The 17476-nt window shown below is 47.5% G+C and overlaps 1 protein-coding gene across 7 annotated transcripts in view; it reads left to right on the top strand.

The window, feature by feature from the left end:
• Positions 1–853: 853 nt before the first annotated feature.
• The window catches only part of myom2a (myomesin 2a), a 36910-nt gene continuing 20287 nt past the window's right edge, over positions 854–17476 (top strand). For 4 of the 7 annotated variants that reach the window (XM_089005456.1, XM_089005455.1, XM_089005452.1 and 1 more), the window contains exons 1-12: positions 888–972; positions 7645–7840; positions 8432–8524; positions 9889–10033; positions 10105–10259; positions 10340–10432; positions 11709–11797; positions 11872–11910; positions 12013–12177; positions 12268–12429; positions 12534–12675; positions 12803–13014. In XM_089005456.1, coding sequence (XP_088861582.1) covers positions 7728–7840; positions 8432–8524; positions 9889–10033; positions 10105–10259; positions 10340–10432; positions 11709–11797; positions 11872–11910; positions 12013–12177; positions 12268–12429; positions 12534–12675; positions 12803–13014 — 1408 coding nt within the window. In that variant the 5' untranslated portion in view covers positions 888–972; positions 7645–7727. Of the gene's footprint in view, positions 973–2536; positions 2855–7644; positions 7841–8431; positions 8525–9888; positions 10034–10104; positions 10260–10339; positions 10433–11708; positions 11798–11871; positions 11911–12012; positions 12178–12267; positions 12430–12533; positions 12676–12802; positions 13015–17476 lie in introns of those variants that run through there. The other 3 variants (XM_089005451.1, XM_089005453.1, XM_089005454.1) reach the window with 3 other exon arrangements.

Raw genomic sequence — 17476 nt, 5'->3', positions numbered from 1 at the left:
CATAGTGCAAGAATAAGAAAGGGATGGATGAATTGGTGGATGGATGAGTGGATGAACATACTTGGCCAATAAAGATGATTCTGATTCTGACTCTTAATCTGATTTGGATTCAGATTCTGATGAATGAATGAATGAATGAATGCATGAATGAATTGATGGATGGGTGGATGGATGAATGGGTGGATGAACATACTTGGCCAATAAAGATGATTCTGATTCTGACTCTTAATCTAATTTGGATTCAGATTCTGATGAATGAATGAATGAATGAATGAATGAATGAATGCATGAATGAATTGATGGATGGGTGGATGGATGAATGGGTGGATGAACATACTTGGCCAATAAAGATGATTCTGATTCTGACTCTTAATCTAATTTGGATTCAGATTCTGATGAATGAATGAATGAATGAATGAATGAATGAATGAATGAATGAATGAATTGATGGATGGGTGGATGGATGGATGAATGGGTGGATGAACATACTTGGCCAATAAAGATGATTCTGATTCTGACTCTTAATCTGATTTGGATTCAGATTCTGATGAATGAATGAATGAATGAATGAATTGATGGATGGATGGGTGGATGGATGAATTGGTGGATGAACATACTTGGCCAATAAAGATGATTCTGATTCTGACTCTTAATCTGATTCAGATTCTGATGAATGAATGAATGAATGAATGAATGAATGGTTAGAAGATGATGTCGATGATCAGAAGCTGGTCCGAATTGGAAAGAAAGCGGAATGAGTCGCTGGATGCTATATATAGTTGCAGGCACGCCCATACATGGGGTGCAAGGGGATTGGAATGCCCCCCTCCACACCCCTTATGCCCCCCACCCTCACCCCACTGCGGGCAAATGTGGCTAATGTTTTTTTTCCCTTGCCATCAGCAAAGCGCTTCGCGATTCTCAGCCGTCCGCTGCTCCTGCACGGCCGACGTCGCTTTCAATCTCTCTGGGGTAAGTGCGTTCTCCCTACCGCTCGCCCGCTCGCTCGCCCGCTTTTGTGGGCCCTTGGAATGGTCACTCAACCTCTTGGTGACACGGCCATTTCAACAGCTGGCAAAAGGAGGAGAAAGTCAGCCGCTGACCGCCCAAAATGGCGCCGGAATGTATTGTGGCTATCTTTCTCGGGTCAATTTGACCCCGGGAAAGCTTTCCATTCTAATTAGAAAATTCAATCACAATCTGGATTTATTTTTCTTAGCAAGTGGATATGTTGTTTTATAAGGTTAAAGCGGCTTTGGGTCAATTTGACCCGTAACAAAACTGCTGTGTGTATGTGTGTGTGTGTGCGTGTGTGTGTTTGTGTGTGCGCTCGTGTGTTTGTGTGTGTGTGCGCGCGTGTTTTTGCGTGTGTACGTGTGCGTTTGCGTGTGTGTGTGTGCGTGTGTGTATGTGCATGTGCGCGCGCGCGCGCGTGTGTGTGTGTGTGTGTGTGTGTGTGTGTGTGTGTGTGCGTGTGCGTGTGTTTGTGCGTGTGCCCGTGTGTGTGTGTGTGTGTGTGTGTGTGTGTGTGTGCATGTGTGCATGTGTGCGCGCGCGTGTGTGTGTGTGCATGTGTGCGCGCGTGTGTGTGTGTGTGTGTGTGTAAGACATTGAAAAAAAAAACTCCCATCAATTGGATGTTATTTGATGATCGAATGGGCGAAAGTCAAAGTCGTTGACGTCGACGTCAACAAACGAGGTGACGATTTTTTTGGGGGGCTCATTCTTCTGTTGTGTCACGTGTCAAATTGAGGTGACCCAGCCCCCTAAGCCCTTCCTCGGGGGGGGGGGGGGGGGGGGGGGGGGCATGGCGAAAGAGCACAGGTGTTCGTCGTGTCGTCGCCGTGTTTGAATCCGCTGGCCTCCGTCATGTGAGTCAGTCAGTGTACTTCCATCTTTTTTCCTTTCTGTGCGACTCATTAGTTTCCAGGAGTTTTTTCGATGACTTTGAGTTCATTTATTTTGTAGTTTGGCTGAAATAATAAGTTTCCTCGAAAAAATACGTTTCCTCGTCCTTCCTTATTTTTGGGATACAAGAATTTATTGCAATTTATGTTGATTTATATCCGCATATGTTGCACAACACAACATAATTATGTCAATGGTTTGCCATTACCTGAGTTCACTCTGATAACTGGCAGACAAGTCTACCGAACTTGAAAATGTCATCGTGAAAAAAAGTCATCCTCTCATTCCGTATGAAAGTGATAACGTTTTTTCTTCTTACTTGGTCCAGCTCTTCCACTTTTTTATATTCTATCTTACGTTTAAGGAGAAAAACCGAGCGAAAAATTAGGATGCAACTAACGACATCCTTGTTCACTTTGCAACTAAGGGTCGTTGTCTGAGCTCGCAGTGAGTCTCTCAATGAGATGTCATTTGATTGGTTCTCTGGTGTATCAGTCAAATAAAGGGATGGCTGATTGGCTGACGTCGAGTTTTTTTTCAAAACAACTCCACTTGATTTGTTAAGCGTCAGTTCCTGACAATGTCACATCACCTTGTCTTGCGATCTACCAATAGTACCATGGAGATCGTTTGGTCGATCACGATCGACGTATTGAGCACCCCTGGTAGGGAATACAGCATGGCGAAATCTACGATTAGTACGATATTAAAGAATAAGGAGGCTGTGAAATCTAGTAATGTGGCTATGGGAGTGAGAGCAAGTGTCATTGGATAGATATTTTAAAAGAAAAGAACATCCTGTAGCCGAGTCATCCGTAGCAAAGAGATTTGAACGTGTGAGCACCCCTCAGATAGAAGAGCTCCCCGAGGTTTTTATGGAAGGGGACTTCCAAACAATAAATTTCCTTCGTCCGTCCACCTGCGCCTTCTGCTGACCACCACAAAGGTAAAAAATCCTATTCATAATTATTTTCTTTTCGAACGTACAATTAGCCTGGGTTACATTTATGTTTATGTTATTTGTGTCTTTGCCATTTTGCTTAACATTTTCTGAGATATACATTGCTTTTTATGTGTTGGTCAGCATTTTAATGTGCAATTTCATGTATAAAATACTGTACTAAAAAGGTAAACATTCAGGGTGTTGGAACGGATTAAAACGATTTACATTATTTGCAAATAGGAAAAATGGTTTCGGTGTTCGAACAAATAGCTTTTCGAACAGGGTTCTGGAACGGATCACTGTGTGTGTGTGTATATATATATATATATATATATATATATATATATATATATATATATATATATATATATATATATACAGTAAAGTCTCGTTATATCGATATCGTTTATATTGATAATACTGCTTATTACAACACTATTTTCATTTGCCATGCACATTTCTAGTCTTTTTATGTATAATTAGTTCCGTTTAGTACGATTCGTGGTTTTTACGATAATCCGGTTACTACGGTGCTCTTTTTCATCTCCCGCCAGCCATTTTGCTATGTTTATATCGATACACGCCATCGGTCGCGCCATCGGCCTCGCCATTGATCGACTTGGTCACGTGAGTTTGTTACGTGACCAGCTGCCGTGTAGCGGAGCCATTTCCATTTTCAGACGCTAGCTCGTGTGTAGCAGACGAGATTGAAGTGTTTGTGTTAAAAGGTAAAAATGGGAAGCAGAAGAAGATTGATGACTTTTTAAATTCATCATAATACAGTAAGATGTAAGCGTTGCAGTTTCCCGGTTGTGTTATGTACATGCCCACTGTACTGTATATGAATGCAATCGTTTTTTGCAACAATGTTTCTTGTTTTGTCTGCTGAAGCGTGATTTTGAAAATTACCATACATTCCATACTGTGTATTAAAGGACAACCAATGTCACTTTTTATTCAAATGCAAAACACCAATAAAAAGACGTCTTGCATTGCTTGTGAATCCAAACAATGGCTTCAGATTCGGATAATATGCTTTATTGTTACACATCCAGTAATGAATATGATTCAAATACACTGTAGAGCAGGGGTCGGAACCTATGGCTCGCGAGCCATATATGGCTCTTTTAATGATTGCATATGGCTCGGCGATAAATATTACATATTATAATACATATTGTCGTTTTTTTTCGTCGTTCATTTCCCGTTGGGGCTGCAGTTGGCGGAAAGCGCAATTTTGATTGGATGACACTGACCTAGAATGGCCGAAAGCGCCATGTTGATTGGATGATGGTGGCCGTCATGTTGAAACAGGTAAACGCCCCTTTAAATGAGCCCAACTTGTGCACTTCAGCCTGAACGCACCGGAGCATTAGAGGAGAGAAAATGTTCTGATTCTAATTTGCAATGAAACAATACCATCGATGAAACAGTCGAATGTCAGTGACATTTTAACAAGCCCCATGTCAACATTAGCATCGACATACTTCTGCGAGAAGTAGATTGCAGATAGCAAGTGCGGAAGCTTATGAGCCATGTGCAGGCTAGCTAGCAGTAACTTCGCCTCTGGACCGGCAAATTGAATTTCATTCCGATCGTTTTTCTGGATTTTTACCAAACATGAGGAACGGAAAACCATCCATGTTAACAGTGAGTATTATCAAAAAGTTATTTTAAATAATACATTCTGATATTTTGTTGAAAAGTGGCCGCGCGTGTGTGTGTGCGCGCACGCACACGAGCGTTTGTATGTGCGCGCGCTGTGATATCATGAGAGGCTAGCTCTCATCGGGACAGGACAAGAAGTGCAATGGACGACAGGTTTGGATACAAACAAAAGGTTTTAATCAAGGGTTCCAGGGGGAATTCACAAGCAACAAAGGTTTGAATAATGTCTCTTCCAATACCTATCAAAATAAAGTCTCTTCTGATACTTAAATCCAAATAAAGTCTCTTCTGAGGTAAAACTGAAGACGGAGTTCTTTTCCAAGAGTCTCTAGTCCTCACCCCTCTTGACGTCCTCCTCATGTAGCCTAGCCACCTTAGCTAGGTTCAAATCCAGTGTCCAGTCGTGTGGTCCCAACTGGCAATGAGTTCCACGCAGCAATCAACTTCTTCACAGAGCACAGCAATCGAGCTTGTCTTTCCCCAAGCTCCACACTCAGAGGCTCTCTGCCTTAAGAGCCTTGCTTGCCAATCAAGCCCTGATCAGCTGCAGGTGTGTGGTTTTAATTGCTGCCTTCCACCAGATGGGGCCAAGACTCTCTCTGGGTGGAGCCATCTTAGGGGGATGTATTTGCCCTCCAGGACACAGCCTCTCGTGACATCACAGCGCACACGCGAGCGTTTGTATGTGCACGCGCACACGCGAGCGTTTGTGTGTGCGTGCGCGTGCGTGTGCCTCTCGCTGAAAAACATTTCTAAATATTTTACTTTTATGGCTCTCTTAGTCAAAAAGGTTCCCGACCCCTGCTGTAGAGGGAAGCATACATGTTTGCAATCGATTAAAAAATTATATGTGCCATTTTGAGGCAACATTCGGGGAACATCTCTCACCCCCACCAAAAAAAAGAGGCACAAAATGGTGAGCTCATGGCCAGCTCCGTTTCTTATATGGCGCTTGGATGCCCTCTTTTGGCGGCTTTTGTTAATGCAGTTCGGCGCAGGACGGATATATTGACAGTACGGTTATATTGACAGTACGGTTATACCGACAGAGCAAGCCAGCACAGTTAGCATAGTGATTGCGCAATCCATGGTGAGGCTCAGCTGGCTGCTGCCTCACCACTCGTCTCCACTTAGTATGTGAACGGTAAATGTGAAAATTCAGCGATTTTGAAAATACAGTAAAGTCTCGTTATATCGATATCGGATATATCGATAGTCCCGGTTATATCGATACTATTTCTATGCACGCACGGAGAAAATTACATGCAAACAGGGTCGGATATATCGATAGTCCCGGTTATATCGATATTTTTTCGGATTCCCTTGAATATCAATATAACGAGACTTTACTGTAATCCAAAAATGGTGAAGCTAAATGAAAAAAAAATGTTAAAGTACAAATCACTAAATAAATATAACTGTATATTTTTTGTCATTTGATATTTCCATGATGACAAGTGTGGCATAGCCTCACCTGCCTCCCCTGACTGCACGTCACTATATATATATATATATATATATATATATATATATATATATATATATATATATATATACAGTAAAGTCTCGATCGATATTCTCGGGAGTCTGAAAAAATATCAATATAACCGGACTATCGATATATCCGATCCTGCGGCATGTAAATTTTCTCCTTGCGTTCATAGAAATAGTATCGTAATAAGCATATATATATATATATATATATATATATATATATATATATATATATATATATATATATATATATATATATATATATATACAGTGGTACCTCGGTTCTCGACCATAATCCGTTCCAGAACCCTGTTCGAAAACCCATTTGTTCGAACATCGAAACCATTTTTCCCATTACAAATAATGTAAATCGTTTTAATCCGTACCAACACCCTGAATGTTTACCTTTTTAGTACAGTATTTTAAACATTATTTTATGCATGAAATTGCACATTAAAATGCTGACCAACACATAAAAAGCAATGTATATGTCAGAAAATGTTAAGCAAAATGGCAAAGACACAAATAACAAATACATAAATGTAACCCAGGCTAATTGTACATTCGGAAATAAAACAATTATGAATAGGATTTTTTACCACACGTTCAAATCTCTCTGCTTCTGTCACGTGCAAGTTGACAGCGGGGGGCGGGGCTGCCTCTCGCGGCTGCCCTCCACCTGCTATCAATTCTCTAATCACGGACACGGGGCATTTATACGGTTCGCGATCACCTCGCCACCATACCTGGACTCTTCCTTCGATGCACGAGTGTATCCGGTTCGAGGTATTTTCCCTGCGTCCCGTAAATTCATGTCATCTTGCGTAATTTTGCACCCTCGTGTGCCATTTGGTTTTTGGCGTAGTAAGCGGATCGGATCACCCCCTGCCTTCTTACTCGCTGTGTTTTCTTTTTATTTGTGAATAAACATCCTGCTTGGTTAGTACGTCTCTGCCGCCTGCTTTGGGATCCCAAACATTGCACTACGTTCCGACGAGTCAGCTGCCGTCACTCTCGCTCGGAACGTGACAGCTACGGATGACTCGGCTACAGGATGTTCTTTTCTCTTCAAATATCTATCCAATGACACTTGCTCTCACTCCCACAGCCACATCACTAGATTTCACAGCCTCCTTATTCTTTAATATCGTACTGATCGTAGATTTCGCCATGCTGTATTCCCGAGCCAGATCAGACACTCGCACGCCTCCTTCATATTTTGCGATTATTTCTTTCTTAAATGCAATAGTTGTACGCACTACTTTTCTTTTTTCACTTGTAGCACAACTTACTTTCTTTGGAGCCATGATTAGGGGCTAAAACTCTTTGTACACCTATATTTAACGCTAGAGCAAAACGCAGCACGTCCGCAAGCGACAACAGTTGGTCACGGAGAGAGCGATACACCCGTACGCTGCTCAGCACCCCACCCTCGCGTACGCACTCACGCATCGTACCAGCGTTCGAACTACGAAGCAAGAATTTCTCGAATATTTTGTTCGGACTCCGATTAGTTCAAACTGTGAGTCGTTCGAAAACCGAGGTTCCACTGTGTATCCACTGTGGTGACACGAAGGCTAACACATGTTTGGTGTCCCTTTTCTCCCTTGCTGGCCTTGGTCACCCGCAAGGCGTCCTCCTCCTCCTCCACCTCCTCCTCCTCGTGTCCTCCTTGTCTTGTCCTCGTAGTCGGCACTTTCCAGCATCCTCAGTCATGGCTTCCAAAGTCCTTCCCTGGTATAAGCGGAAGAGCCGCAACCAAGTGAAAAGCGATCTGGCTTATCAGTACAGCAGCAAGCGCCTGGTCTCGCTGCAGACCACGTCAAGGTACGCTGGACCACTGCCTCTTGCTGCTTGGCTGCCCCCTGGTGGTGCCCCCCTAGTGGCGCCACGGATTCAGTCAAATCTGGAGCTTGACGCTAAACTATCTTCCCCACGCCGCTTTGTCGCTTTCGCTTGGCGTCCTGGCGCATGTGCGATGGATCGAATTGTTGTCCACCGCAGGGGCAAGATCTTGGGTGGTGAAGCCCAGACTTCCATCTTCTACATGTAATTTGTGAATGTAAAGTGAGGTTGTGTCGTATGTAAAGTGAGGTAGTGCCGTATGTAAAGTGAGGTAGTGCCATATGTAAAGTGACGTGGTGTAGTAATGCAAAAACAAAAAAAAGTTGAAGTGAGGTCTTGCAGAAAAAAAATAAAAAAATAGTTTGCTGAGTGTGGCAGTGGGAAGGGGCTCGCCTTCTCTCGCAGGGGCGCGTGGACCCGAGATCTCAATCTTGTCATCGCTCCACTCCACTCGGCCTCGCCCGTAACGCTTCGCTTGCTTGTGATAGCACGTCGCAGCTGAAGTTGCCTTGACAACCATCGGCGAGGCCCAAAACCACAGTGGCTGACATTTTTATTCTTCCCGATCGGCAGAAAGTTGCGTTCCCAGTCGCTGAAGCAGATGCAGGCCGCAGCCTCGGAGGCCATGGCGGAAGAAGCCTACACCATCCCGGTCTTCCGGCAGAGGTGAGGCCATTCCTATTCCAAGGTTTTTGTCATTGTCACTCAAATTGCAAGACCTACATAATATTGAGTTTTAGGAGCACATCAACATTCAATTAGGCCAGTGGTTCTTAATCTTGTTGAAGGCACCGTACCCCACCAGTTTCATATGATAATTCACCAAACCCTTCTTCCAATGACTGTGCCTACTAACTGCAGACTAGACTGAGGAGTGGATCTCAGTGGAACCCCTGAGACCGACTTACCGAACCCCTAGGGTTCGATTGAACCCAGGTTAAGAACCACTGAATTAGGCGTAAGAAACCTAAGACTCTTTCATCAGAACAAAAGAGTTAATTTGGCTATCTGGCTATCTATTGGCTATTTATTAGCTATTTATTAGCTATTTATTTGCTATCCATTAGCTAGATGGCTAGCTATTAGCTAGATACCTATCAATAAATTTGCTACCTATCTATGAGCTATATGGCTGTCTAACTGGCTATCTATTACCTCTCTGGCTATCGAACTGGCTAGCTATGAGCTATCTTGCTGGCTATCTATCGGCTATGTAGCTATCAATTAGCTATGTATCTATAGCTACCTATTTGATATCTGGCTATCTAACTGGCTATCTATTAGCTATTTATTTGCTAGCTGCCTAGCTACTAGCTAGATACCTATCAATTAACTCGCTACCTCTCTATAGATATCTATTAGCTATCTGGCTATCTAACTGGCTATCTATTAGCTATTGAAAGCTGTTGAAAGTTTGGAAAGGCGCTTGGCAATCAAATGTATTATTATTATAATTCATAAGTTAAATGGGTCTGTAGTTATCTAAGTTTGAAATGGGGGCGGGTGTACAAAATACATAGACAAAAGGCAAATTCTGCCCCCTTGTGGAAGGGAAAACATTGCAAGAAAACCCAAGACCAGAACAAATTCCGGAACGGCGCTCCATGTCATACTCTTCAATTCCCGAATCAATTCAGGAATGGCAGTGAATGAGTTCAATCATCAATAAAATCGAGACCGGGGCAGACGGAATACCAAGCGAGTCAAAGAAGTCCGGTGGTCCGATAGTTCGGTGTCAGTTGATCCAAAAGTTATTCTTGACGCAATCGGATCCGCTGGCCTCCAATTCCGTTTGGCTGTGCTACAATTCTTTCCATATTTAGGATGTCATGGGGCTGACTCTGACCATCACGATACCAAACGACGGCCATCGCGGCGCTCGTGGTGTCCTTCTATTCACTCCATTTTCGGTCCAATCAATCTTTCAGTCCGTCGACAACGTGGCACCATTGTCCGTGGCACAGGATTCCGGTTGCGAGGCGCCGTTCATTAGCATCATGGTTGATATTTTTATTTTGGCCATCTGGCAGGACTAGCGAGGAAATGGGAGACATGGAGGAGTACCAACGAGTGAGCAGGAAAGTGGAAAAGGGCTTGGCGGCAATCCAGGAAGAACTCCAAAGGATGAGGATCACCACCAAGGCTCAAGTCGACCGTCTGGCCATCGACAAAGAGGCAAGGGGCAGTCGGTTCCCGTCCGCCAAGGTCACGATCTGGTGTCTCAAAGCTGCCGTCTGCTGCGTCAGGTGAAGGAGAAGATGTACAGGAAAGTGGATTTGCCGCGGGAAATCCCGCGCATGCCCGATTTCATCGTGGCTCTGCGGCCTCATACCGTGTGGGAGAAGATGTCTGTCAAGCTCTTCTGCACCGTACTGGGGACCCCCATGCCCGTCGTCCGATGGTTATACTGGCACTGCGATGATCCCGCCGAGTGCCGCTATGATCACTTGAGGTAGAACAAGGCTTATTGCTTGTCTGCAGGTACAAAGGAGGCGTCCCGGTGGACCCTTTGAGGGTTCCAGGGAAGTACAAGATTGACAGCAAGTACGGAGTCCACAGTTTGGTCATTAGCAGGTACGACGGCACAAAAACCATCCTTGGTCATAGAATGTGGCAAGTTGTACTGCCTGCCAACCTTGACAACCTGGATTGGAGTGAAAGAAAGTCATTTTCAACCAAAAGCCAGAAACCTGTCCGTCGTTAGGGATTTGGAATGGGGTAGGGTTAGGGTTAGTTCAGGTTAGGGTTAGTTCGGTTTAGGGTTAGGGTTCGGGGTAAGGTTAGGGTTAGTTAGGCTTAGGGTTAGTTAGGTTTAGTGTTAGGTTTCAGGGTAGGGTTAGGGTTATTTAGGTTTATGGTTAGTTTGGTTTAGGTAAGTGTTACGGTTAGTTGGGGTTCAGGTTATGGTTAGTTAGGGTTAGGGTTCAGGGTAGGGTTAGGTTTAGTTAAGGATTGGGTTAGTTAAGCTTATGGTTAGTTAGGTTTAGGTACGTGTTAGGGTTAGTTAGGGTTCAGATTAGGGTTAGTTAGGGTTAGTTAGGTTTTGGGTTAGGTTTCAAGGTAGGGCTAGGGTTAGTTAGGGTTAGGGTTATTTAGGGTTATGGTTAGTTAGGTTTAGGTAAGTGAGTGTTAGTTAGGGTTCATGTTAGGGTTGGTTAGGGTTAGTTAGGGTTGGGGTGAGTTAGGTTTTGAATTAGGGTTCAGGGTAGGGTTAGCTTTAGTTCGGGTTAGGATTCGTTAGGGTTATGGTTATTTAGGTTTAAGTAAGTGTTAGGATTAGGGTTAGTTAGGGTTAGTGTTAGAGTTATGGTTAGGGTTATTTACGGTTAAGATTCAGGTTCGGGCTAGGGTTCAAGTTCGGATAGTTAGCGTTAGGGTTAGTTAGGGAACAGGTTAGTTAGGTTTGGGTTTGGGGTATGGTCATTTTTCAGGTAACTGTTGTTAGTTAGGGTTAGTTAGGTTTAGTTAATTGTTAGGGTTAGTTAGGGTTAGGGTTAGAGTTTGGATTGAGGTTAGTTAGGGTTAGGATTAGATTTGGGCTTGGGCTAGGGTTTGGGTTAGTGTTAGTTAGGGTTAGTTAGTGTTAGGGTTTGGGCTAGGGTTCAGGTTCGGTTTCGGGTAAGTTAGTTTTAGGTTTTTGGTTAGGGTTAGTAAAAGAGTTGGTTAGGGTTTTGATTATTTAGGGTTAATTAGGTTGAGATAAGGGTTAGGGTTAGGGTTAGGGTAAGTGGTCATCCACCATTGTCGCCCGCTCGCAACACCACCTTTTACAACAATTTCCATCATCTTGACCGATTCCCCACTGATCCCGCAATTTGCGCATTTGAACGCGGGTCGATTTCTCTTCCAGGTGCGCCGTGAGTGACACTGCGGATTACAGCGCCGTGGCCACCAACCCCTACGGCACAGCCACCAGCGCGGCCCCAGTCGCTATCAGGAGTAAGTCGACCCTCAGAATTTGATGTCCCCAAAAGGCATATTCCGAGGCCATGACGATTTTGCTATCCACACAGGTGCAAGCGGAGGCGGATGTTCCAGCCAGATCGCTCTTGGTAAGATCTTATATGGTTGGCATTTTGGAAAGATTGCGTTTCCTCCAGTGCTCTGCGCTGAGATGCCCCCACTGAGTAGATGTGTTTCTCGCCGATTCGCAGTCCCCCGTCCAGGTGGGGCCCATCTGAGCAAGCTGGAGGTCAGCCTGGTGCATTGCTTCCCGGTCACCTTCGGCGTGGAGGGCGAGTCGGCCAGCCTGCTGTGCACCCTGGTGGTCGTACCCGACCTGCCCAACCTGCCCCCCTTCATCGAGTGGTACAGAGACGGTGAGGTGCCTTCCTCCGTAGTAATTCCGCAACCGTGGCAATTTGCCGGCGGTCTCTGACCATAATCGCAATTTTTCGCCTCTCTTCCAGATAAACTTTTGCAGCCCGGCCCCCTGGTGGGCATGTCGCTGGCCGGCGGGGTGGCCCGCCTGGCTATACCTTGCCTAGCCAAGGATGACGAGGGCCTCTACACCATCCGCGTCTACACCAAAGATGGCACCTCCGAGCACTGCGCCTACCTCTTTGTGTCAGGTGGCTGGATCTGGCGTATTAGCGCGTCCAGAATTGATCGAGCGTCGTGTGGCCTTCGGGGCATTTTGCGACCTTCTTGTGCTTTGTTCCTCGACCCTCTCCAGACGCCACGCCACCGGTGACCGGGGCGCCCGGATCCCCCGTGAGCGTCAAGGCGTACGACGTCAACTCGGACTACATCCTGGTGTCCTGGAAACCACCCAATACGGTTAACGAAGCGACCATCACTGGCTACTTTGTGGACAGGTGGCTTTGCTCTCGTTAGTTAGCTTGTAGCATGTAGCACGCGGACATTTTGAGGTCTGTCAACAGCCACAGCAGTGTTTCTCCTGCAAACGGAGGTCGATGTAGTTCTTTGATTTGTTTTTTTCAGGTGTGAAGTGGGGAGTGACTCATGGATCCAGTGCAATGACGCCCCGGTGAAGGTGTGCAAGTACCCGGTCGCTGACCTGAAGGCGGGCCACTCGTACCGCTTCCGCGTGCGAGCCGTGAACAGTGCCGGCATCAGCGGGGCTTCCCGACCTTCCGACACGGTTGCGGCCCTGGATGCCGCCGAGAGCGCCAAGATCGAAGGTGGCGCTGAAGGTATGTTGCAGGAATGGGAAATCCAAGGTCCGACTCTATTTTTGTCCTGCCTCATAGTGATTGAGAGCCAGGGGGAGTACTGCGTTGTCGCCAGGAATTATGAGTTGCAAGGTGCAACAAGATTCTGCTCGCTGAAAACAATCCCTTGAATGCTCCAACCATTCAGCCTGCTTCCAACCTTAGCCCACCTTCTTCCTGACCCTCAAACAACCTTCTTGTTTTCCTTTCGGCTTTTCCCTTCAGGGGTCACCACGGCGAATCAATGTCCTCATCAAACCCGGTTTTGTGCATCCTCTTCTCCTTCAAGAGAAAAGAGGACACTCTTTGACAACATCCATAAACCTCCTCTTAGGTCTTCCTTTCGTTCTCCTGCCTGGCATTTCAAGGCTCAGCATGTCACGTCCACTCGAGGCGTGGTGACAGGACTCGACGGACGACGGAAGGAGGTGAAGGTTGGATCCGAAATACACGAGGACAGACAACAAAGAGTCTTTTACTGAGACACAAATGAAATGACAGAAAACAAGGTGAGGGTGAGGGCAATGACAAAACAGACCTGCATGCGAAGGAGTGACGGGGAACTTCCTGGAATACTCCGACAACGACCATACGGTAGGTGTGGCTTTTATAGCCAGAAGGCACAATGAAGGGAATGGGAAACAGGTGCGTGAGCCGGGTGAGCCAGGAAGGGAGGGGCCCGCTCCAAGGAGCAGCTGAGGAGGAGACAGGAGGGGAGGGGCGCGCTCCAGACTGCGACGAGGATGTGACAGTGCCCGCCCTCAACGGACGCATCTTGGCGGCGCACCTTGTTTGGAGGGGTGAGCCGAATGGAATGCCCAGGTGAGCGATGGGTCGAGGATCCAGGAACGGGGGACCCACTGACGTTCCTCTGGCCCATAGCCCTCCCAGTCGACCAGGTACTGCACTCCCCTGCCCATGCGCCTGGAGTCCAGTATCTCCCGCACGGTGTAGACCGGGCCGTCGTCCAACATCCGGGGGGGGGGGGGAGGTGGGGGGGCAGGCGTGGGAGCTAAGGTACTGGTCTCCACTGGATCCGCATCGTGGAGGCAGCCGGAGCCTCACCAAGACCGGACTGAGGAGGCCCTCGATGGGGAAGGGACCTGTGAAGCGTGGGCCCAGTTTTGCCGAAATCCCGGCCAGCTGGAGGTCCCTTGTGGACAGCCATACCTCCTGCCTGACCCGGTAGCCGCGATCCGCGACCAGTTGATTCTGGGACGCCGTGCGCACCAAGGCGGCCCTGGTCTCTTTCCACACTCTGTGGGCCCATCTCAGGTGGTGTTCGATGGACGGGACCTCCACCTGGCCCTCCTGGGTGGGGAACAGAAGCGGCTGATAGCCACAGGCGGACATGAACGAGGACCGACCTGTGGCTGTGGAGACCAGGGTGTTGTGGCCGTCCTCCACCCAAGGTAAGTGGAGGTCGCCCACAACGCAGGAATGTTAAGGCACACACACCGGAGGGCCACCTCCAGGTCCTGGTTCTTCCTCTCCGTCTGGCCGTTGGTCTGAGGATGGTAGCCAGACGACAGGCTCGCCGACGCCCCTAGGGACCGACAGAAACGTTTCCATACCTTGGACACGAATTGCGGTCCCCGGTCCAACACGATGTATGTCGGAATCCCGTGGAGACGGACGACGTGGTTAACCAGGAGTTGAGCCGTCTCGATAGCTGACGGCAACCTGGTTAATGGAACGAAGTGGGCCGACTTCGAGAAGTCGCAACGGTGAGGACGACCGTCTTGCCACGGGATGGGGGGAGACCAGTGATAAAGTCGACGGAGATGTGGGACCAGGGTCGGGAGGGGAACAGGTAGTGGCTGGAGAAGTCCTGCCGGGGGTTGGTGGGAGGCCTTCCCACGAGCGCAGGCCGGGCACGCCTTCACGAATTCCATGACGTCCTTCCTGTACTTCGGCCACCAGAACCGCTGGGCGACGAGCTGGATCGTCCTGTTGAACCGAGGGTGACAGGCGACCCCGGAGGTGTGTCCCCAGAGTAGCACCTTGGTGCGTAGCGTGAGGGAGACGAACAGGCGATCCACCGGGCAACCCCTGGCGATGGGGTTACCCCCCAGGGCTTCCTGGACTTTCCTCTCAACCTCCCACCGCAGGGCGCCCAGGATGTGTTGAGCCGGCAGGATGTTGGTGCTGGTCTCCTCCTTCTCTGCCGGCTCGTGGATGCGAGATAGGGCGTCAGGCTTGGTGTTCTGCGACCCTGGGCAGTAGGTGAGAGTAAAGTTAAACCGCATGAGGAAGAGTGCCCATCGGGCCTGCCGCGAGTTGAGTCTCTTGGCGGACTGGATGGCGGCCAGGTTCTTGTGGTCGGTATATACAGTGAAGGGGTGTTTGGCCCCCTCAAGCCAGTGTCTCCACTCCTGTAGCGCCAGGATGACCTCCAACAGTTCCCGGTTGCCTACATCGTCGTTGGCTTCTGTGGGGCTGAGCCGGCGGGAGAAGAAGGCGCATGGGTGAAGTTTCTGGTCGGCAGGGGAGCGCTGGGACGACCGCCCCCACTCCGGACTCGGATGCGTCAACCTCGACCGCGAATGCGAGGTCCGGGTCAGGATGACTTAGGACTGGGGGGTTGGAAAAGGCTTGCCGGAGGCGGTTGAACGCCCCCTCGGCGTCGGGTGACCACTTGAAGGGGACTTTGGTGGAAGTGAGGTTAGTGAGTGGGAGTGCCTTCTGACTATAACCGCGAACAAAGCGGCGGTAGAAATTGGCAAATCCCAGAAACTGTTGGAGCTGCTTGCGCGTCTTCGGGGTTGGCCACTCTACCACCGCTTTGGTTTTGGTGGGATCGGCCCGGTTCTGTCGGGCCGAAGGGAGGGGCCCGCTCAAAGGAGCAGCGGAGGAGGAGACAGGAGGGGATGGGCGCGCTCCAGACGGCGACGAAGATGTGACATAGCATCCTTCTTCCAAAATAGTCAGTCTCTCTCCTCCGGACATGTCAAAACCATCTTAGTCTTGCCTCTCTCTCACTTTGTCTCAAAAGCCTCTAATATGAGTTGTCCCTCTGTGTAAGTTCTCAGTCGTACAGGAGTGGTCCATCGATGAAAAGGTTTCTTCAGCCGCCATCTGTACTTCTTTGAAGGTGTCGGACGTTTCGCTTCTTGTCCAAGAAACTTCGTCAGCAAACTAAAGTCTTACTGGTAGTTTAGGCCATATATATATATATATATATATATATATATATATATATATATATGCGGCGCACGGGTGTATCACTCTTTTCGTGACCAACTGCTGTCGCTAGCAGATGTGCTGCGTTTTGCTCTAGCGTTTAGTATAGGTGTACGAAGAGTTTTAGCCCCTAATCTTGCCTCCAAAGAAAGTAAGTGCTGCTTAAAGTGACAAAAGTAGTGCGTACAAGTATTGCATTTAAGAAAGAAATAATCGCAAAATATGAAGGAGGTGTGCGAGTGTCTGATCTGGCGAGGGAATACAGCAGGGGTGGCCAACCAGTCAGAGACTAAGAGCCACATTTTTTACTATGTTACTGCAAAGAGCCACATCAAGATGGTGGTGCGTGAACACGCAGCAGCTCCCCTCTCTCTCCCGTCAAATTGGTGGTTTTGTGTTTATTATGTTTGTTAAAGTCATTATAAGTGCCTTGCACGCTGGGTCCGATTGCACAGTAATTTCATCTGTGCTATATGCCATGCATATGAGCATATTCGACAATAACGCTGACTTTGATAAACATGGGCACACATGAACACTCCATCGCCCCATCCCTCACATACACAGACCTCTGCTCAGACAGATTTATTATAAGTATCACCTTTTAAATACAAAATCAGCAAATATATTAGAAATTGACTCCGAGAGTACTAAAACCACAGGCAACAAAGAACACTGTCTTTCCACACACAAACTCAGTAAAACCAAGTCCACAAACAAAAATGTAATAATTGACAATAGTTTGCATGTTGCTTCGTGGGACTTTTGGCATTCTTTGTCATGAACAATCCTCATTAAATCTGGCTTGCATTCTGTTGTTGCCACTCGAAGCAATTCTTTTACATGAGTGTCAGTCAGAACCGATCGATGCTTTGATTTCACATGTTTCAGGGTAGAAAACACAGACTTGGAGACGTATGCTGACCCAAACATTGACACTATTTTAAGCGCAGCCGGTTTGACATTGGGGTATTTTTCCATTGGCACGTCTTTCCAGAACTCAATGGTCCCTTCCCTTAAAGCAGGTTTCAATTGATCTTCCTCACAAAGATCGATCATCTCTAACTCAGCCGCAGCTTCATCTGTGACAGCGGGGCTTTCAAACAGTCCGTCTCCGCATTAAACGGGTCGACAAGGAACGTAGACCACGGAATCGGGTCACAAAGTTTTCATGCAAGTTTTCAACCAGTGTTGCATATCTGGCTCTTTTCTTATCCAGGGTTTCGGTGGTGACTTGCCCGCTGGCTTTTAGCAGAGTGGA

Source organism: Hippocampus bargibanti, linkage group LG10, assembly GCF_051943395.1.
Source record: "Hippocampus bargibanti isolate YZ-2025 linkage group LG10, ASM5194339v1, whole genome shotgun sequence".
In the NCBI taxonomy this organism is placed as follows: Eukaryota; Metazoa; Chordata; class Actinopteri; order Syngnathiformes; family Syngnathidae; genus Hippocampus; species Hippocampus bargibanti.
The sequence above is the reverse complement of the archived record's forward strand: the minus strand, read 5'-3'. Positions and strand labels throughout refer to the sequence as shown.